We start from the raw sequence: 22525 nt of genomic DNA on the forward strand, positions 1-22525 counted from the left end.
CCACGTGCTTGGGGGGGGGGGGGGCAGAAGAGCTCATTAAAACTATTAGCTTTACCTTAGGGATATCCTCACTGTGAATTACAGCTCCCTGCTATACACCTTCCATCTGTCAGTCAATGAAATTGTGCAAGTGCCATAGAGAGTGGATATATATATATATATATATAGATATATATATATATATATATATATATATATATATATATATATATATATATATATATATATATATATATATATATATGTGTGTGTGTGTATATATATATATATACACAGTAGAACCCTCATTTTATGTGTTTCAGGGGACCAGGAAACAATTATGCAAAAATCTGGGAAAATTTGTAACTTCTTCTTCAAGTGCTGAAAGGAGTTTTAGTTTGAGATACAATATTTAGTGTGCTAATAACGAGGGTTAAACATTGCAGTGTTAATGTTACACTGAAGCAATAAGTGATTGGTGCAGGACTGTGTAAGGGACACACTCATTGTAATTGACCATTAAGGATCAGGGCACACAGGCACATTCGGGGATATTAGTCGCCCAGTGACAATTCTTCTCTTCTTAGGGACGACTAATCTCCCCAAACTGCCTCCCCGCTGGCTAAAATGTAAATCACCGGTGGGATGGCGATTCGTTTTCCAAAGTCGCCCGAAGTTGCCTCACGAGGAAACTTCAGACGACTTCAGAAAAAGAATCGATTTGAGTGACATTCCGCCGGTGAATCTCCTCTTCTTCAGGGCGACTAATCTCCCCGAACTGCCTTCCCCCGCCTTCCCAACGGCTAAAATGTAAATCGCTTTCCAAAGTCGCCTCACGAGGAAACTTGAGGCAACTTCGGAAAACAAATTTCTTCGAGTGCCATCCCGCCGGTGAATTTCTTCTTCTTCGGGGCGACTAATATCCCCAGACTGCCTCCCAGCCGGCTAAAATGTAAATCGCTGGCGGGATGGCAGTCCGAGCGATTTCTAAAGTCGCCTCACAAGGAAACTTCGAGTGACTTCGGAAACCAAAACGCTTCGAGTGCCATCCCGCCTGTGAATCTCCTCTTCTTCGGGGGACTAATCTCCCTGAACTGTCTTCCCGACTGCTAAACTGTAAATTGCCGCCAGGATAGCACTAGGAGTGATTCCTTTACCGAAGTTGCCTCACGAGGAAACTTCAGGCGACTTCAGAGAACGAATCGATTTGAGTGCCATCCCGCCGGTGATTTACATTCAACTGCGGGAGGCAGATCGGGGAGATTAGTCGCCCCGAAGAAGAGGAGATTTGTCGCCAGACGACCAATTTCCCCCAAATCTGTCTGTGTGCCCTGACCCTTACAAGCAGAACCAAGGCGAAATATACATCTGGTTAGTATTTTAATCCTCTTTATTTCACAAATAATAATATTCATAGAGGAAGAAAAAGCAGTTTTTGGGAACATCAGGACAAAATTTGGACGCAAAATCCGGGAAAACATTACTTAAACTAAGGGAAATGCACCCATTGTAATGCATTATAAATTGGTGGGACCATAATTAAAAAAAGTAAAATGCGGGGACACTTAAAATCAGGTTACTTAAAAACGAGATTTGACTGTATATATATATATATATATATGACGCACAATGCTACGGTTAATGTGCCCGGGCAACGTTCAACTTCCCTGATCATGTGACCTTCAACCTGTGAGACATGGGAGGGAGACAAAAGGATTTCCAACGTTCCCAGCTGTCATGCTTAATAAGACAGGTGCCTCCCAAGCACTTGTGAACTACACCTCCCAGCATCCCCCGAGCAGCTGTTGGCAAAAGCTCACAGCTGCAAGTCAATTGGTTGAACTAGTTAAAGTGTTTGTTCACCTTTAAATTAACTGTTAGTATGATGAAGAGAGGGATATCCTGGGACAATTTGTAATTGGTTTTCCTTTTTTATTATTTGTGGTTATTTAGCTTTTCATTCAGCAGCTTAGTATTTGTAATTTCAGCAATCTGGTTGCTAGGGTCCAAATTCCCCTAGCAACCATGCACTGATTCGAATGAGAGACTGGAAAATGAATAGGAGAGGGACAGCATAGAAAGATGAGCAATAAAAAGTAGCAATAACAATACATTTGTCGCCTTACAGAGCATTTGTTTTTTAGATGGGGTCAGTGATCCTAGAATGTAAATAATTGAAAAACCATAAAAATGAAGACTAATTGAAAAGTTGCTTAGAATTCGCCATTCTATAACATGCTAAAATTTAACTTAAAGGTGAACCACCCTTTGAAGATACTGCATAAAAACCAGTTAGTAATTATGTGCAACAAGCACATGTGTCTGGATTTAAAGGGGCAGGGCTGCAGGCAAATGATCGATCTCCATTGCTCTCGCTGGTGCCATTTCTTTGCTGAAGTCTCGCTGGTGTTCAAAGGTCAGGATTTGACCTCTCAGCCATGTCTCTCTGTCACCGTCACGTGATGCCGCCTGCATTCCCCACGCTGGATTTGTGAGTGCCAGCTGTCTCAGAGTTGTCACAGTCACGCCGTCACCTTCCCAGGCACCCAACGAGCCGCATTTATTTTAAATAACAATAAACTGTCAGCTGAGCAGCTGCTTGTCTTTAACGCAGGTCCAGGTGCCTGTGCGGCAGGTAGTGTGCACCCAGATGCACCACGTGTCAGCTCTAGCTTCTTGCCTTGATTTAACCCTGCAAGTGCCAGGGGAGCTCTATAAATGAATTATGGCTGGAGCTCAGCACTTCTACGGTTAAAGGGATACTGTCGTTTTTTTCAAAACATAGTGCTGCTCCAGCAGAATTCTGCACTGAAGTCCATTTCTCAAAAGAGCAAACTGATTTTTTTATATTTAATTTGGAAATGTGACATTGGGCTAGACATATTGTCAGTTTCCCAGCTGCCCCCAGTCATGTGACTTGTGCTCTGATAAACTTCAGTCACTCTTTACTGCTACATTGCAAATTGGAGTGATGTCACCCCCTCTCTTCCCTCCCCAGCAGCCTATCAATGTGATGCCATGCCTGAAGCAGGGACCTAAGTAGCCCTGTTTGCAATCTTTAATCTACCCAGTTAGACAATAAATTGGCTAAGGTTGGCCATACAAGGGGCAGATTAAAGATGCCCATATCGTTTCTGACCGATTTCGGCAGTTTATGTGCCCATATAGGGGGCGTTCTGATGGATCTCCCCGATCAATATTATGCAAAAAAATTGGGCAGATATTGATCGGGCTGATTTGATTTTTTTTTTTGGCGGCCTACGACCACATCAGCTAGTTGATGCCCATTTCCTTTGTTATAATGCCTAAGGCCAAATGATCCGATTAACCTGATATTGCTCTGCACGGTGCAACAATCTAGTACAACAGAACAATGGGCAGCTAACAAGATAGCAGCTACCTAAGGCCCAGGACACACATGCAGATTTACCGAGCTGACCGCCAATTGGACCGTGCCGAAAACGTTCAGTCACTCTTTACTGCAAGTTGTAGTGATATCACCCCCCACCCTTCCCCCCCCCAACAGAACAATGGAAAGGTAACCAGATAGCAGCTCCCTAACACAAGATAACAGCTGCCTGGTAGATCTAAGAACAACACTCAATAGTAAAATCCAGGTCCCACTGAGACACATTCAGTTACATTGAGTAGGAGAAACAACAGCCTGCCAGAAAGCAAGAGTGCTGGCTCTTTCTGAAATCACATGACCAGGCAAAATGACCTGAGATGCACCTACACATCAATATTAAAACTAAATACACTTGCTGGTTCAGAAATGACATTTTATATTGTACAGTGAATTATTTGCAGTGTAAACAGTGTCATTTAGAAATAAAAACTACACCATAAAAATCATGACAGAATCCCTTTAAGTCAATAGTTCCACTGAAGGTCAGAGCCAACTCATCGTGCCTGCCTGTGGGACTTTTCTACTACTGTAGATCCATGATTTAAAGCCACAGGTGCCTGCAGGCCTTGTGTTGATGTTGCAGTGCATTATGGGACGCAGGAGTCAAAGCAGTGCCGGCTGGTGACCAGCTTCTATGGATACAAATGACAATTTTCTGTTGCTGGCATTTTGAGGGAAGCTTAAGAAAAGCATTCCGGGGCTCCTCTTCTTACCCTAGATCTGTTTTGGGGGCGGGACCGTGCTAGGATCACATGATTGCAAAATATTAAACAGGAAGTTTGTATACAGAACAGTGATTCAAATGTAACAAGAAGGCCTATTTTATCCCATTCTCTTGTCTTTTATGAAGTTCCTGGCATCGTTTTCAGTTGAAAACAGTCACTTTAATTTTAATTGATGGTGTCCCTTTAAGGCAGCCCTTAGTATCTCTTTTTTCATATCTGTCTCTGCGGCCTTCACATTTTTAAAATTGATTTTTCCTTTTCTCTGCAATAATTTAAAAAAGTGCCCTGTACATAATCCTAACTAAAAACGTAATCCTTATTAGAGGCAAAACAATCCTATTGGGTTTATTCAATGTTAACATTAATTTAAAGTAGACTTAATATACGGAGATCCAAATTATGGAAAGATCCTTTATCTGGAAAACCCCAGGTCCCGAGCATTCTGGATAACAGGTCCCATACCTGTATTCTAAAGCTCAACGTCTCATTGGCTATAGCAGGTAGGCTGCAGACACAGATAGGAAGGAATAAAGAGATAAAAGAAGGGCTTAAAGGGACACCATCAATTAAAATTAAAGTGACAGTTTTCAACTGAAAATGATGTCAGCAATTTCATGAAAGACAAGAGAATTGGGGGAAAATAAACCTTCTTGTTACATTTTATTCAATATTCTGTATGAATACTTCCTGGTACACTTCCTGTTTATTATTTTCCAATCATGTGATCCTAGCACGGCCCCACCCCCAAGACAGATCTAAGGTAAGAGGAGGAGCCCTGGAACACTATCCTGTTTTTTGGCCTGTGATAACACTAACGAGACAGAGGCAACAAAGGCTTCAAACTTAAAACAGAGGGGAGGGGCCTGAAAACCGATGAAAAATGAAATTCCATAGCAACCAATTACAATGTTTTCATTAGCTTTACTGCAATTACTCATCAGAGTTAATGGCTGATTGCTTGATGGGAATTAATACTCTGGAGTAAAATTACAGAAGTTTTTTTTTTTTTGTGAATTCCCACCAGGCTAGCCAAGCGAATAAGAGAATGAGGGCAAGTAGGCAACGGGGGCAGCAGTTATTAAAGGGAAAATATCCCAATAAATGGCACACACACACAAATATATAGAGAGTGCAGGGAGCCCATGCACTGATAAGAGCACCTATTGCATTCGCTCTGCCTACCCATCGTCTTTATCTGATAGCAATATCCAGCGAGAGCCCGGAGCTAATTAATGTCTATCTGCCATACAATCTCACTCACTCCTCCTGGGAAAAAGGGGGGGGAGGAGGGAGCCAAGGGGGAAGGGGGGGGAGAACTGGAAAAATCCTCGCTCTCAAGCTGAGCATCTTATTAGGAAAGGATTATGGAAGGGCATTAACACTTCATTGGGATACAGCGCAGTTTTACTTGGTGCTTTACACCTCACTGGCATCTACCATCCCCCCACCCAGTGGTACAGCCACCGACATTGCTGTATATTCTCTATATTATTTCCTTACTGTGCTTGCAAGCATTGTGTGTGTTATTTCCTCTAGTCGGATCCAACAATATGGCAGCCCCCACACAAGTTCTCTGTACAGAATAAACCATGTTCATGTGCAGGGTCCCTTGGATCCCTAGTGTCTGAACCTCAGTATGAAACGGCAATTCTGTGGGGGGGGGGGAGAAGTTTATAAAGTCACCCAGAGTTGTAAGAGGATTTGTAGCTTCCAGTGTTGTTCCTATGCCCTAATATGCATCCCAGGGCAGGACAGGAAGTGGTATTTCCTGGCTGAGCAGATAGGCCGCTCCCACGCTTCCTGGCATGTGTAAGGCAAGGATTCCAGTCACATGACCTTTAACCCTAAGCACAAGTTGAAGAACATAGACCTCGTCTGCTGGGAAAGGGTTAAATGCTTCCCTGTTTAGGCCATCGGTTAGTGATGTGCGGGTTGGGATTTCCCTGACTAGCACCTGACCCTAACCCGCCCTTTGCCCGCATCCGACTTCCGCGTTGCTTTCATAGACCCGCGCCGCCCCACGATGACGTCACAAAAGGGGTGGGGCGAACAGGCGCAGCGTCTATAAAAGATGAACCCGGAACCCGGCATTTTACGGTGGCGGAGAGCAGGAGAAGAGCGCCTCAACCCACACCCGCGAGGAAGAGTGCGAGGTCAATAAACCCGCGGGTATCATGGCCGGCCCGCACATCACTACCATCGGTGCAGTGTTACCGGATAAAGCCATAGTTTTAAGATGTTGTACCGTGTTAAGGTGGCCATACACTGAGAGATTGGCTCGTTTAGCAATGTCGCCAAACGAGCGGATCTCTCCCCGACATGCACACCTTGTGGGGTTGCCACCTTTTTGAAAAATCTTTACCGGCCTGGGAAGGGGGCGGGTCCACGAGGTGGAGGGTCGTTCTATAAATGGGTGGGGTTGTGGTGCCATGGGGGACGAGAGTGGGAGTGGTCATGATGTCGAGGGGCGGACCTGAGTAGTGGAGCGGGGAGTCGGTAAGTATTTTAGCTATAGAGGGAAGAAAGGGGTGGGCTGAGGGTGCATCGGAGGCAGGCCGGGAGCAGTTTGAATGGTGATCACAAATTTACCGGCAGCTACATTGCCGGTAAATTTGTAATAATGGCCCTGGCCTTGGCAGGTATTTTAACGGCTAGGCCGGCGAAACACCGGTCAGGTGGCAACCCTACCACCTTGAGGTGGGCGATATCGGGCTGATCCGATCGTGGGTCCTAGGGCCCAACGATCGGATCATATCGAAGGATAAAAGGGCGGTTGGATCTCGGGATCGCATCAATGAACCGATTTGGTCACATTCCGACGGGATTTTTAGTCCTGTCCGACATTCGGCCAGATATCGATCGGGGAAGCCCGTCGGTCTGACGGCAGGTTTTATTGGGTCGTGTATGGCCTAGCTTAGCCATTGAAAAAAATGCAGAAAATGGAAAGTTTGGTGATACCTTTTATTGGCTAACATAGGCCCCTTCCTCAGGCAAAAATCTTTTATTGCCAAAAGCTTGCAATTGTTACTTATTCAGTTATCAGATAAAGCCAAGCAAACCTCTGTTTGAAGGGGAACTGCACTCATAAAGAATTTTGTTTGTTTGCATTCCCTTTAATGCGTAAAGGCTTTTCCTTTGTATTGAATCAATAGTGACAGGTAAGCAAACAAAATGTCAGTAAAATATGTGCAAGTGTAACAGTGGCCTGATATATATACAGAACTGCTTCCAATAATAGCGAATAAATGGATCTTTTATGCTTGGCCTAAACAAGCCGCCACCACCCATTTAGTCTCAGGTGAATGTGTCTTTTAAAAAAAGCTTTGCACATTAAATATCCAGGGATTGGCCAGGAACAGCGATCCAAAGCGAAAGTAAAAGTATTTTTCAATCGAAAATGCACGGCACTTCCTAGAGATGAGGCAGAACTGGCAACCTATGGGTTAAAACAGTTGCCGTTAACAACGTCCTCATTAACGGAGCAATTTGCAGTTAAAGGATACCTTTCCTTTATTTGTGAAGCCATTTAAATAAGGTAACTATGGAGAAATGTTAAATTGGGCGGAATTTATGAAAAAAGGAGGAATCGGAGAATTAATAAATACGTTATTGTTGCGAAAACCCTTTTCAATAGAAACGTTGCTTGTTAATTGATGACTGCGCTCAGCCAATTAGAGGGGAGAGACATACCTTGAGGGCAACAACACTTTTGCGAGATTTCCTGGGTTTTGGCGCCTGTTTGGATTCCAGATTGGTGGGCGACTGTCAATCCCTCCATTGATTTACATGGTAATTGCCTGGAGTTAATTTAGGAGAGATGCCAGAAAGTAGTTCCATCCTAAAGTGCAGGCACAAGTCACATGACTGGGGGCAGCTGGGAAACTGACAATATGTCTAACCCCATGTTAGATTTAAAAATTGAATAAAAAAAAATCTGTTTGCTCTTTTTAGAATTGGATTTCAGTGCAGAATTCTGCCGGAGCAGCACTATTAGTATCCCTTTAAATCTATATTTCCTCCAAGCAAAGTTTCCCTTTAACCTTATTCTCCATTTTTTTTTTTTCCAGGCTGGAAACAAAGTTTTCTTTCCTTTATATCTATATTAGTCACTTCATTGCTATTTCATGTGCGCCGGCGGCAGCCAAAAGCCGAAAGTGTTCAGCCATGTTCAATATTGACCTGGCATTGCTAAGGTCCACGCAGGGCCCCCGAATGTGAGCTGCTGAGGCAGGAAACGCTCTACTGGTTGTTAATAATGTTTGAGGAGCTGGAGCAGCGATTACCACTGAAGGTCTCGTTCACTGCAGAGTGTGGGGATTTTCCTATTAGAGCACAAATACAATAATCACTGTGGGGAAACAAGCAGATAATGGAAAATACAGCCTCCCTGCCATTCTGTAGGCCCAATTTTGTCCAAAGCACCTTCAGCTTATTCTGTGTAATAAACCGGAAACCATTTGGGAATACGGCTTGTTTCAGAGATGTGCTGCCTATGGAACCCAGCCGGTGAAAATGAGTAAGGAAATAGTATGGCAGCTCCAATCCAAACCCTGTGTATAATGATTTGTCTGTGCAGATTCAACATATCCCCAGATACTTTATAGTGAATTTTATTCTTCCTTCATCTTTGTACCCACTGGTGTGCAATGACATAATTCAGCAAAAAGGGAATGATACAAAGCAGAACGGCCAATGACAAAATAGGAATTATATTTTGGGGATGCGATGCCCCACAATACATGGGACTGGCACTACTGTATTTATCTGCTGTGTGTTCTGGGGTATTATACATGGAATTGGCCCTGTATTTATCTGCCGTGTGTTCTGGGGTATTATACATGGAATTGACACTGTATTTATCCTGCTGTGGGTTCTGGGTTTTATACATGGAATTGGCACTGTATTTATCTGCTGTGTGTTCTGGGATATTATACATGGAATTGGCACTGTATTTATCTGCTGTGTGTTCTGGGTATTATACATGGAATTGACACTGTATTTATCCTGCTGTGTGTTCTGGGGTATTATACATGGAATTGGCACTGTATTTATCTGCTGTGTGTTCTGGGATATTATACATGGAATTGGCACTGTATTTATCTGCTGTGTGTTCTGGGTATTATACATGGAATTGGCACTGTATTTATCTGCTGTGTGTTCTGGGGTATTATACATGGAATTGGCACTGTATTTATCTGCTGTGTGTTCTGGGTATTATACATGGAATTGACACTGTATTTATCTGCTGTGTGTTCTGTGTATTATACATGGAATTGGCCCTGTATTTATCTGCTGTGTGTTCTGGGGTATTATACATGGAATTGGCCCTGTATTTATCTGCTGTGTGTTCTGGGGTATTATACATGGAATTGGCACTGTATTTATCTGCTGAGTGTTCTGGGGTATTATACATGGAATTGGCACTGTATTTATCCTGCTGTGTGTTCTGGGTATTATACATGGAATTGGCACTGTATTTATCCTGCTGTGTGTTCTGGGGTATTATACATGGAATTGGTCCTGTATTTATCTGCTGTGTGTTCTGGGGTATTATACATGGAATTGACACTGTATTTATCTGCTGTGTGTTCTGGGTATTATACATGGAATTGGCCCTGTATTTATCCTTCTGTGCGTTCTGGGTATTATACATGGAATTGGCCCTGTATTTATCTGCTGTGTGTTCTGGGGTATTATACATGGAATTGGCACTGTATTTATCCTGCTGTGTGTTCTGGGGTATTATACATGGAATTGGCACTGTATTTATCTGCCGTGTGTTCTGGGGTATTATACATGGAATTGACACTGTATTTATCTGCTGTGTGTTCTGGGGTATTATACATGGAATTGGCCCTGTATTTATCTGCTGTGTGTTCTGGGGTATTATACATGGAATTGGCACTGTATTTATCTGCTGTGGGTTCTGGGGTATTATACTTGGAATTGGCACTGTATTTATCCTGCTGTGTGTTCTGGGGTATTATACATGGAATTGGCACTGTATTTATCCTGCTGTGTGTTCTGGGAATTATACATGGAATTGGCACTGTATTTATCTGCTGTGGGTTCTGGGGTATTATACATGGAATTGGCCCTGTATTTATCCTGCTGTGTGTTCTGGGTATTATACATGGAATTGGCACTGTATTTATCTGCTGTGTGTTCTGGGGTATTATACATGGAATTGGCCCTGTATTTATCTGCTGTGTGTTCTGGGGTATTATACATGGAATTGGCCCTGTATTTATCCTGCTGTGTGTTCTGGGTATTATACATGGAATTGGCACTGTATTTATCTGCTGTGTGTTCTGGGGTATTATACATGGAATTGGCACTGTATTTATCCTGCTGTGTGTTCTGGTTATTATACATGGAATTGGCACTGTATTTATCTGCTGTGTGTTCTGGGGTATTATACATGGAATTGGCCCTGTATTTTATCCTGCTGTGTGTTCTGGGTATTATACATGGAATTGGCACTGTATTTATCTGCTGTGTGTTCTGGGGTATTATACATGGAATTGGCACTGTATTTATCCTGTTGTGTGTTCTGGGGTATTATACATGGAATTGGCACTGTATTTATCTGCTGTGTGTTCTGGGTATTATACATGGAATTGGCACTGTATTTATCTGCTGTGTGTTCTGGGGTATTATACATGGAATTGGCTCTGTATTTATCCTGCTGTGTGTTCTGGGAATTATACATGGAATTGGCACTGTATTTATCTGCTGTGTGTTCTGGGGTATTATACATGGAATTGGCTCTGTATTTATCCTGCTGTGTGTTCTGGGGTATTATACATGGAATTGGCACTGTATTTATCTGCTGTGTGTTCTGGGTATTATACATGGAATTGACACTGTATTTATCTGCTGTGGGTTCTGGGTATTATACATGGAATTGGCCCTGTATTTATCCTGCTGTAGGTTCTGGGTATTATACATCGAATTGGCCCTGTATTTATCTGCTGTGGGTTCTGGGGTATTATACATGGAATTGGCACTGTATTTATCCTGCTGTGTGTTCTGGGGTATTATACATGGAATTGGCACTGTATTTATCTGCTGTGTGTTCTGTGGTATTATACATGGAATTGGCCCTGTATTTATCCTGCTGTGTGTTCTGGGGTATTATACATGGAATTGGCACTGTATTTATCTGCTGTGGGTTCTGGGGTATTATACATGGAATTGGCACTGTATTTATCTGCTGTGGGTTCTGTGGTATTATACATGGAATTGGCCCTGTATTTATCTGCTGTGGGTTCTGGGTATTATACATGGAATTGACACTGTATTTATCCTGCTGTATAAATATTGTATTTTTTTTTTAATTATTTGCTTTCTTCTTGTGACTCTTTCAAGATTTCAAATGGGGGTCGCTGACCCCATCTAAAAAAACAAATGCTGTCTAAGGATACATATTTATTGTTATTGCTATTTTTGATTACCCATCTTACTATCCAGTCCTTCTCCTATTCATATTCCTGTCTCTTATTCAAATCAGTGCATGGTTTCTAAATATAAATGAATCAAAAACCTCAAATAATAAAAAATGAAAAGCAATTGCAAATTGTCTCAGAATATCCCTCTCTCCATCATACTAAACGTTGACTCAATGGTGAACAACCCCTTTAAGTCTGTTTACATTGCCCTCTCCTTGCTACTCACTGCCTGTTCCCAATGAATGAAGCCAGACTGGAAGTCATGTGCAATAGCAGACATTGATAAAAGGAATCCTAGAAGTTGCAGGGGGTAACTGTAAGAATGACAGTAAATGACAACACATAGACAGCTGTCAGGATATGTTGGGAGTTGCAGTTCGACAACTGGAGGTTTATGTGCTTTGTATTAAGAACAACAGAATGGGAAACCTAAAATGGGTCTTCCTGTAAAAAGAAGGGAAATTCTTGTGTTTTTACAATGTTGTGGCAGCTGCCAGGCAATGCCAATGTCTCTTAGGGCAGAGACACAAGCTCAGATTCGGGAGATTAGTCGCCCGGTGACAAATCTCATCTTCTTCAGGGAAACTAATCTCCCCGAACTGCCTCCCGCCGGCTAGAATGTAAATCGCAGGCGGGATGGCAATCGGAGAGCTTCGTTTACCAAAGTCGCCCAAAGTTGCCTCACGAGGAAACTTCGGACAACTTTGGAAAACGAAGTGATCCGAGCTTTCTATGCAGCCCTTGAACAGTATGAAGGACGTAGAAAGTCACATCAGGGGCATCACACAGGATGGCAACACAATCATCACACTGTAAACAACATTAGGTTTTGTCTAACAACTGCCAGGCAAGTTAAGGAAGGACATCTTGAAACCATTTGCCAGTTCTATCCAATGCCTTAAAGGAGAAGGAAAGCTACTGAGGCAGTTTATTGCCAATAGATTGGCCACAATAGTACAAGCTATAACACTATATTTATTCTGCAGAATGCTTTACCATATCTGAGTAACAGCTCTAGAAGCTCTCTGTTTGTTTAGGATAGCAGCTGCCATAATAGCTTGGTGTGACATCACTTCCTGCCTGAGTCTCTCCCTGCTCACTGATAGCTCTGGGCTCAGATTACAGCAGGGAGGGGAGGAGGGAGAGAGGAGCAAACTGAGCATGCTCAAGCCCTAGCCCTGGAGGTTTAAGCTGAAAACAGGAAGTCTGATACAGAAGCCCATGAGTACACAATAGAAGGAAAGAAATGTGCTGTTTCTTTTGACAGAGGACTCAGAGCAGCATTACTTTGAGGGTTTACTGGTGTATTTATATAGACCTTTCTGATAAAGTTTACTTAGTTTTAACCTTTCCTTCTCCTTTAAATTGGTAGATTTGCCTTTTTTTAACCCTGATTTCCCCACTGAAAGCCTTCCTGTGGGCATATTAGAGATGAATTGCTTCCAGGGGGGGACTCATGATTGCCCACTTTGTCTATAAGGATTTAAAATCTCCTCAGTCCATTAAAGGGATACAGTCATGGGAAAAATGTTTAGAACGCTTCAGTTTATAGTGCTACTCCAGCAGAATTCTGCACTGAAATCCATTTCTCAAAAGAGCAAACAGATTTTTTTATATTCAATTTTGAAATCTGACATGGGGCTAGACATTTTGTTAGTTTCCCAGCTGCCCCAGTCATGTGACTGATAAACTTCAGTCCCTCTTTACTGCTGTACGGCAAGATTTAGTGATATCACCCCCTCCCTTTCCCCCCAGCAGCCTAACAACAGAACAATGGGAAGGTAACCAGATAGCAGCTCCCTAACACAAGATAACAGCTGCCTGGTAGATCTAAGAACAACACTCAATAGTAAAATCCAGGTCCCACTGAGACACATTCAGTTACTTTGAGTAGGAGAAACAACAGCCTGCCAGAAAGCAGTTCCATCCTAAAGTGCTGGCTCTTTCTGAAATCACATGACCAGGCAAAATGACCTGAGATGCACCTACACACCAATATTACAACTAAATACACTTGCTGGTACATCATAAAAATCATGACAGAATCCCTTTAAAGCTCACTTTGTTACCTAGGTAATTAGTGTTAGCCGTGGGGGTCTATAACTGTCCCACCCAATCAGTATAAGATCCACATCAGAGTAACGTTCCAAATGAAGCAGAAATAGTAAATGATTGGCTCTGGGAAGTCTGAACTCCCTAGATACTTTGGGGGTTTTTTTCCCACTGATTCCAGTCCCTTTTGGGAAATGGGCAATTATTTCCCCATCAGCCCTGAGATCCTATGTTTTTAATGAGCCGAAAAATTAAAGTAAAGTCAAAGATGGCTGCCAGGGTCACAGAATATATCAGGCACTTAGACCTGTTCACTATAAATCAGTATTACTATGCATACATCCCAGAAGCCTTGGCTCACATTTCAGCTCCAGAAGACCGAGATTGTTGGCTCAACAACTCCAGATAGAAAACAAAGACTGGAAGATTATCCTCATTGCTACTCTAGGCACTACTTTATGATTAACCTCATTGCTACTATAGGCACTACTTTATGATTAACCTCATTGCTACTATAGGCACTACTTTATGATTAACCTCATTGCTACTCTAGGCACTACTTTATGATTATCCTCATTGCTACTCTAGGCACTACTTTATGATTATCCTCATTGCTACTATAGATAGAAAACCATGACTGGAAGATTATCTTCATTGCTACTATAGGCACTACTTTATGATTAACCTCATTGCTACTATAGGCACTACTTTATGATTATCCTCACTGCTACTAAAGGCACTACTTTATGATTATCCTCATTGCTACTATAGGCACTACTTTATGATTATCCTCATTGCTACTATAGGCACTACTTTATGATTATCCTCATTGCTACTATAGGCACTACTTTATGATTAACCTCATTGCTACTATAGGCACTACTTTATGATTATCCTCACTGCTACTAAAGGGACTACTTTATTATTATCCTCATTGCTACTATAGGCACTACTTTATGATTATCCTCATTGCTACTATAGGCACTACTTTATGATTAACCTCATTGCTACTATAGGCACTACTTTATGATTATCCTCATTGCTACTATAAGCACTACTTTATGATTAACCTCATTGCTACTATAGGCACTACTTTATGATTATCTTCATTGCTACTATAGGCACTACTTTATGATTATCCTCACTGCTACTATAGGCACTACTTTATGATTATCCTCATTGCTACTATAGGCACTACTTTATGATTATCCTCATTGCTACTATAGGCACTACTTTATGATTATCCTCATTGCTACTATAGGCACTACTTTATGATTATCCTCACTGATACTATAGGCACTACTTTATGATTAACCTCATTGCTACTATAGGCACTACTTTATGATTATCCTCATTGCTATTATAGGCACTACTTTATGATTATCCTCACTGCTACTATAGGCACTACTTTATGATTATCCTCATTGCTACTATAGGCACTACTTTATGATTATCCTCATTGCTACTATAGGCACTACTTTATGATTATCCTCATTGCTACTATAGGCACTACTTTATGATTATCCTCACTGCTACTATAGGCACTACTTTATGATTAACCTCATTGCTACTATAGGCACTACTTTATGATTATCCTCATTGCTATTATAGGCACTACTTTATGATTATCCTCACTGCTACTATAGGCACTACTTTATGATTATCCTCATTGCTACTATAGGCACTACTTTATGATTATCCTCACTGCTACTATAGGCACTACTTTATGATTATCCTTATTGCTACTATAGGCACTACTTTATGATTAACCTCATTGCTACTATAGGCACTACTTTATGATTAACCTCATTGCTACTATAGGCACTACTTTATGATTAACCTCATTGCTACTATAGGCACTACTTTATGATTAACCTCATTGCTACTATAGGCACTACTTTATGATTATCCTCATTGCTACTATAGGCACTACTGCTATAAGTCCTAGTATTTTTATAATCCTTACAGCAAGTATAGGTGCTACAGTGCTACCTGTGGAACAGAGGTGAGTATGTATAGTATTCATGAGCCTAAGTACTACTGCTGATCTTTATGACCCCGATATCTGGGAGGGGGGTCGGGGCAAAGAGCAACTGCTCCATATAACCTGCACACAAATATTGCACAACTTTATACAAATGTTTAAATGAAAAACAAACCATTCCATTGGTGGGAATCCAACAAGAAATAAAACATACACTAGACACTAACTGTGGAGAATCCATTTGAGTTACTGACCTGTCGGTTTCGCTCATCTGTGATCCTCTGAATCTGGATCTTTTTTCTGCCCATGATTCCTGGAAAATCCTCACCGACCAGCGAAGACCTTGCAGTGAACGGGTTCCCGTTTTTTTTTGACCCCCCTCCTCTTGCTCCTCACAATGTGTTCATGAAATAATTGAAAATGAACCCCCTTTTTTTTTTTTCTTTCCTCTTCAGTTCATGTTCTTCTCCTGCTGGTTCCAGATGTTCTGAAAGCTTTCGGCCGGCTTCACTACGAGAGGGAGAGGGAGGGAGGGTGGGGGGAGAGAGAGAGAGAAAAAAGCATGTGAAAAAACATGTTTCCCATCAGAGAGAGTTCAGCCTTGTTAAATTGTATCCCCCCGAGGATAATAACCTCCCATCCATGCACATTGTTCTACTGGAACTGCTCTCCCCAAAGCCTCTGTTACAGTTTCAAATCAATCATCAATTATCAGTCTGATTAAGTCACACATACATTGCCAGTCACTTAATAATTGCCCCAAATATACACACAATTGTGCTCTGATCAGGTTTTCATTTTGTGTGTCGCTCTGTGGGGATCGCACAGTCCCTCACACCTCAATCTACACACACACTTGTGAGTGATCTCTGCAATTTGTAATACAATGTAATGTTTGTCTCAAACAGGAAGTTCAACTAAAAAATGAACTTTTGGGGTCAAGGCACAAGCTCAGATTTAGGGAGATTAGTCGCCCGGTGACAAATCTCCTCTTCTTCGGGGCGACTAATCTCCCCGAACTGCCTTACGCCGGCTAGAATGTAAATCGCCGGCGGGATTCGTTGTCCGAAGTTACCTCACAAGGAAACTTCGGGCGACTTCGGAAAATGAAGCGATACGAGTGCCATCCAGCCGGCTAGAATGTAAATCGCAGTTCGGGGAGATTAGTCGCCCGAAGAAGAGGAGATTTGTCGCGGGGTGACTAATCTCCTGGAATCTAATCGTGTGCCCTTAGACCCTTAGAATGGTGAAGGTAGTGGAAAACAAGTTGCAGTTAGTCTTCTTTGTGTATTTTTTTTTTCATTTTTGTTTTATTTATTTATGTTGCAGTTCTCTATATCCAGGGTTGGAATGGGCCAGCGGGACACCGGAAAAAAACCTGGTTGGCCCACAGGTCTTGAGGGCTCCACCGGCCCAGACCCACACCCACATCCGCGATATGAAGGCTTCTTAATGCTGCAGCCTCCCTTTATCGGGCGGTTGCGGCAAAAACATTGCACGCGCTCACGCATGTGTATATCTCAGGCGTAGAATCTGAGTTATCTGGTTCCTAGGACTGAAAAACAGGCCCGGATGGCCTAGGGTGGCAAAGTTTTAGGGGCGGCATCTGGGTGCTTCCATAATGAGAGCATGCTGGCGTGTGCATGAGGGGTTTTGCATGTAACAGCCGGTGCTAGGACCATGCGGCCATAGGAAGGCGTGCGCGTGAGAGAGACGTCTGGCGATTGGACTATGCGACCCTCGGGTCGCCGCTTGCTCAAATCCGGCCCTGCTGAAAAATATAAAACCACTTCTTTTTAGCTGTCAGGTTCACTGCTTTGAATCAAGAGGCCTTGCTAAACGAGTGTCTGAGGTTTGATTCTGACCAGGGCACCATCCCTCCACACTCTATAAATATACAGTTCATAGAGAGTGGTAGATTGTAAGCTCCAAGGGGCAGGGTTTGCTCTTAAGTAGGGATGCACAAAATCCACCATTTGGGATTCGGCAGAAGCCCCGAATCCTTTGTGAAAGATTCGTCTGAATACCAAATCGAATCCGAATTCTAATTTACATATGCAAATTAGAGACGGGAAGGGGAAAAGACAAAACCATTTTTTTTACTTCCTTGTTTTGTGATTAAAAGTCACGTGATTTCCCTTCCTGTCCCAAATTTGCATATACAAATTAGGATTCGGTTTCTTTTAGGCCAGGCACAAGGATTTGACCTTATCCGAATCCTGATAAAACAGGCCAAATCCTGGGTTCGTTGCATCCTTACTCTGAAGGACCTAACACCCTATGGAATATGTCAACACAGGTATGGGATCCATTATCTGGAAACCCGTTATCCAGAAATTACAGAAAGGCCATCTTCCATAGACTCCATTATATAGTGAATAAAGTACCCCCTTTTGTAAATTATAAGGATATTATAAGTTACAAGGCCGAAGGCCGAGTGTTTTTATACAGGTCATGGAACTCCGAGGTGACTTCTAATATCCTCATATTTTGCAACTGGGGGTACTTTATTTATTATAATACACAAGTTTTAGTGAGTCATGTGACAGAAATGACATCAGAACTCACCGTTTATAACTAATGACATCAGAACTCACCGTTTATAAGGATATAATTTACAAGATATTCATAGCTTTTGTGTATTATAATCAAATTGGGTTTATTTAATATTTACATGATTTTTTGTAGACTTAGGTATGAAGATCCAAATTACAGAAAGACCCATTATCCGGAAAACCCCAGGTCCCGAGCATTCTGGATAACAGGTCCCATACCTGTACGCAGTTAATTAAAGAATGGAAAGTTAAATCATTCAAAGATAAATATACAAATATAATTAATGGCTAAATCAGCAACAACAACTTTCCCTTTAAAGCAACTGCAATATCACAAAATAGAATCAGATTAAGTCACTCTCAAGTTTTATCCCCTAAAATTCCTATCAGCCTATTCAGACAGACTATTGAAAAAGTCTTTCAGTTTAGTGGCCAAGCGCAAGGCCAAATAAACTTCCTTAAAAAGACTGGAAATCAAAGACGTTTCTCAGCTAAAATTTGCTTTTAAAGCGAGTGGGAGGGTGGGGTTCGAGGTTGAGGCTTTGGACTGTGAAGCAAAACAGGAAGTTTTCTTTGTTGTCCCGATCGTATGAATGAGTCACGGCGTTATTGTGACAATGTGAGTGGTTGGGGCGCGTGTTGGAGTGGAGAGGGGTACAGCCAAGGAACACTGTGTCTCCACGAATTGTTCTTGTTCGTAGTCCTATTGTTTGGCGGCAGGAATTTTACACTTGTTGTGTCCCAAAAATAGCCGGTTTATAAATAGCTGGCCCCGTGTAGATTCTCAGGCCAGGAAACGATGGAGTAGGAGGGGTGGGAGAAACAAAGCAAAAAAAAAAAAAAAAAAAAGTTGGAAGAGGACGGATTCCCAAAATGTGTTTTGGAAAGGCAGCTGGTCCAGATTTGCAAGCATGGAGTTGAGGAAACACAGCTTTCTTCTAATTAGTCCCACGTGCTAAAGAACATACAGTCGTATACTGTAAATACACATAGACAGGGCAGGGGATCAGATAGGAACTGTGCAGCCACTGGGACAGAATGTTCCGTTATACAGATAGCTAGAATCTCAGCTGCCATAAAGCAGGACAGGACTGCTGCTTACAATGGGGATCAGATAGGATCTGTGCAGCCACTGGGACAGAATGTTCTGTTATACAGATAGCTAGAATCTCAGCTGCCATAAAGCAGGACAGGACTGCTGCTTACAATGGGGATCAGATAGGATCTGTGCAGCCACTGGGACAGAATGCTCTGTTATACAGATAGCTAGAATCTCAGCTGCCATAAAGCAGGACAGGACTGCTGCTTACAATGGGGATCAGATAGGATCTGTGCAGCCACTGGGACAGAATGCTCTGTTATACAGATAGCTAGAATCTCAGCTGCCATAAAGCAGGACAGGACTGCTGCTTACAATGGGGATCAGATAGGATCTGTGCAGCCACTGGGACAGAATGCTCTGTTATACAGATAGCTAGAATCTCAGCTGCCATAAAGCAGGACAGGACTGCTGCTTACAATGGGGATCAGATGGGATCTGTGCAGCCACTGGGACAGAATGCTCTGTTATACAGATAGCTAGAATCTCAGCTGCCATAAAGCAGGACAGGACTGCTGCTTACAATAGGGATCAGATAGGATCTGTGCAGCCACTGGGACAGAATGTTCTGTTATACAGATAGCTAGAATCTCAGCTGCCATAAAGCAGGGCAGGACTGCTGCTTACAATGGGGATCAGATAGGATCTGTGCAGCCACTGGGACAGAATGCTCTGTTATACAGATAGCTAGAATCTCAGCTGCCATAAAGCAGGACAGGACTGCTGCTTACAATAGGGATCAGATAGGATCTGTGCAGCCACTGGGACAGAATGTTCTGTTATACAGATAGCTAGAATCTCAGCTGCCATAAAGCAGGACAGGACTGCTGCTTACAATGGGGATCAGATAGGATCTGTGCAGCCACTGGGACAGAATGCTATGTTATAAAGATAGCTAGAATCTCAGCTGCCATAAAAAAGGGCAGAAACCTTTATTTTGCAAGCATTAAGAAAGTTTATGAAATTAATTATGTGCATATTTAAATGTAGATGTGGGGCTGCCATTCTGCTTTCTCTTCCTACATGAAATAAAGATCCAACATTTTACTGTCAGTGACTCATTTATATAAAAAATTTGAACATCAAAAAAAAATCATGACATTACAAGTACCCTTTTGTCTCAGCAACAATTATCACAGGCCCATGAATACAGAGCTGTCGGAATTCTGCAGAGCTATATTCAGGGAGGCCAGTAGTACACACAGGATGCAGGACAAAACTGAGACCTGTTGTTACCATGTGCTGTACGGCTGGCAGTATGGACAGAGCTGTCCTGTACCCACTTACACTCTGCTGCACGGCTTGTGCCAGATTTGAGCAAGTGGGGCCTGGAGCAAATAAAAACCTTTTTTGGTAGTGTTTCTGTCCTGCCTGCTTCTATCTTGTCTGGCTTTCACCAACTTTTCCTACTGCTTCTATTGTCCTACTCTCACCATCTTGGCCTACCCTCACCGTCTTGTCCTACTCTCACTGAGTAGGCAAAGACTGTGGGAGTAGGACTAGACAGTGAGAGTAGGACAAGACCATCTTGGTCTACTCTCACCATCTTGGCCTACTCTCACCATCTTGGCCTACTCTCATCATCTTGGCCTACACTCACCATCTTGGCCTAGTCTCACCATCTTGGCCTACACTCACCATCTTGTCCTAGTCTCACCATCTTGTCCTAGTCTCACCATCTTGGCCTACACTCACCATCTTGTCCTAGTCTCACCATCTTGGCCTACACTCACCATCTTGGCCTACTCTCACCATCTTGGCCTACTCTCCCCATCTTGTCCTACTCTCCCCATCTTGTCCTACTCTCACCATCTTGTCCTACTCTCACCATCTTGGCCTACACTCACCATCTTGGCCTAGTCTCACCATCTTGGCCTACACTCACCATCTTGTCCTACTCTCACCATCTTGGCCTACATTCACCATCTTGTCCAACTCTCACTATCTTGGCCTACACTCACAATCTTGTCCAACTGCTGTTACCTAACTTTACTGCCAACATCTTACACTAATGGTGCCTTATTGTTCTAGTGTTGGAGCTCTGCCCAAAAACAGGCTTCATGCCAACCAAACAACACCCTTCTCCGTTAGAAAGCTCACTCATTGCAAACTATTATATATTATGGCATAGGTATCTATATGGCCAGAGACAGGCAACCTGGAGGAACCACCATCGTGCCATACAGCAGGTAAGTGAAACATGTCAGCTGTTCTGTAGGTATCTAACCCGGGCCTGATCCACCCTCTGTACGGCAAGCAGGCTCTCTGATCTGTTAATATGCATGATCTCTTGACAATAAATGAGTGTAGCTGGCGCATTAGTGCGAGTGTTGGAATTCACAAGAACACACATTCACGGCTGCAGTGTGTCTAATTATGTCTACCCCATCTGCTAATTAAAAATCTGCAGTTCTATCTTTAGCTGGGAAAAGAAAAAACACTCCAGCACTACCTGAGGGTTGGAGACAGGGAGAAGAGAAAATCACACCGGTGCCTTTATTAGCGTGGGATGCTTTAATAGTCCAATTCTTCAGCACTCACACTGGAGGAGGGAGAGACTTAACCCTTTCCTTCCTATAATAAAGCACGGGTGCAACGCAATAGATCAGTTATGTAACAGAAACAGGCTGGCTGAGAATGCTGGGAGCAGAGCAAATGCTGAAATAGGGGATTATTAGGGGCAAGACACTGACATTACTGATCATGACACGATATCCATTATACTGAATACTTGGCACAATTGAGCCGACTCAAAGATATTGAAGCATTAGAGGCTGAAGGGATTTAATCTGTGTTTGTTCAACCACCTCAAGATAAGATGCTGGTAGAAAAGGCAAACAAATACACTAAGGGGGTTATTTATAAGGGCAGAGACACGCTCAGATTCGGGTAGAGTTAGTCACCGGCGATAAATCGCCTCTTCTTCAGGCGACTAATCTCCCCAAACTGCCTCCTGCCAGCTAGAATCTAAATTGCCGGCGGGATGGCACTCGGAGCTCTTCGTTTTCCGAAGCCGCCCGAAGTTTTCTCGTGAGGCAAATTCGGGCGACTTCAGAAAATAAATCTGAGAGGGGTGGTTTACCTTTCAGTTAGCTTTTGGTATGTTGTATTATGGCTGATGCTAAACAAGTTTTCAATTGGTCTTCATTTTTTTTTAATTTTTTTTTAAAATATTTCCTACTTCTTGTGATTCTTTCCAGCTTTTAAATGGGGACCACTGACTCCACTGAAAAAAAAACAAATGCTTTGTAAGGCTACATGTTTATTATTA

At 42.6% G+C, this 22525-nt stretch overlaps 1 protein-coding gene across 7 annotated transcripts in view; it reads right to left on the minus strand.

The window, feature by feature from the left end:
• mef2d.S (myocyte enhancer factor 2D S homeolog) overlaps positions 1–22525 on the minus strand; it is a 165208-nt gene that overhangs the window by 34150 nt on the left and 108533 nt on the right. For 6 of the 7 annotated variants that reach the window (NM_001101795.1, XM_041574154.1, XM_018231937.2 and 3 more), the window contains 1 exon segment: positions 15855–16110. In NM_001101795.1, coding sequence (NP_001095265.1) covers positions 15855–15908 — 54 coding nt within the window. In that variant the 5' untranslated portion in view covers positions 15909–16110. 7 annotated transcript variants of the gene reach the window in all.

This window comes from Xenopus laevis, chromosome 8S (genome assembly GCF_017654675.1).
Source record: "Xenopus laevis strain J_2021 chromosome 8S, Xenopus_laevis_v10.1, whole genome shotgun sequence".
In the NCBI taxonomy this organism is placed as follows: domain Eukaryota; kingdom Metazoa; phylum Chordata; class Amphibia; order Anura; family Pipidae; genus Xenopus; species Xenopus laevis.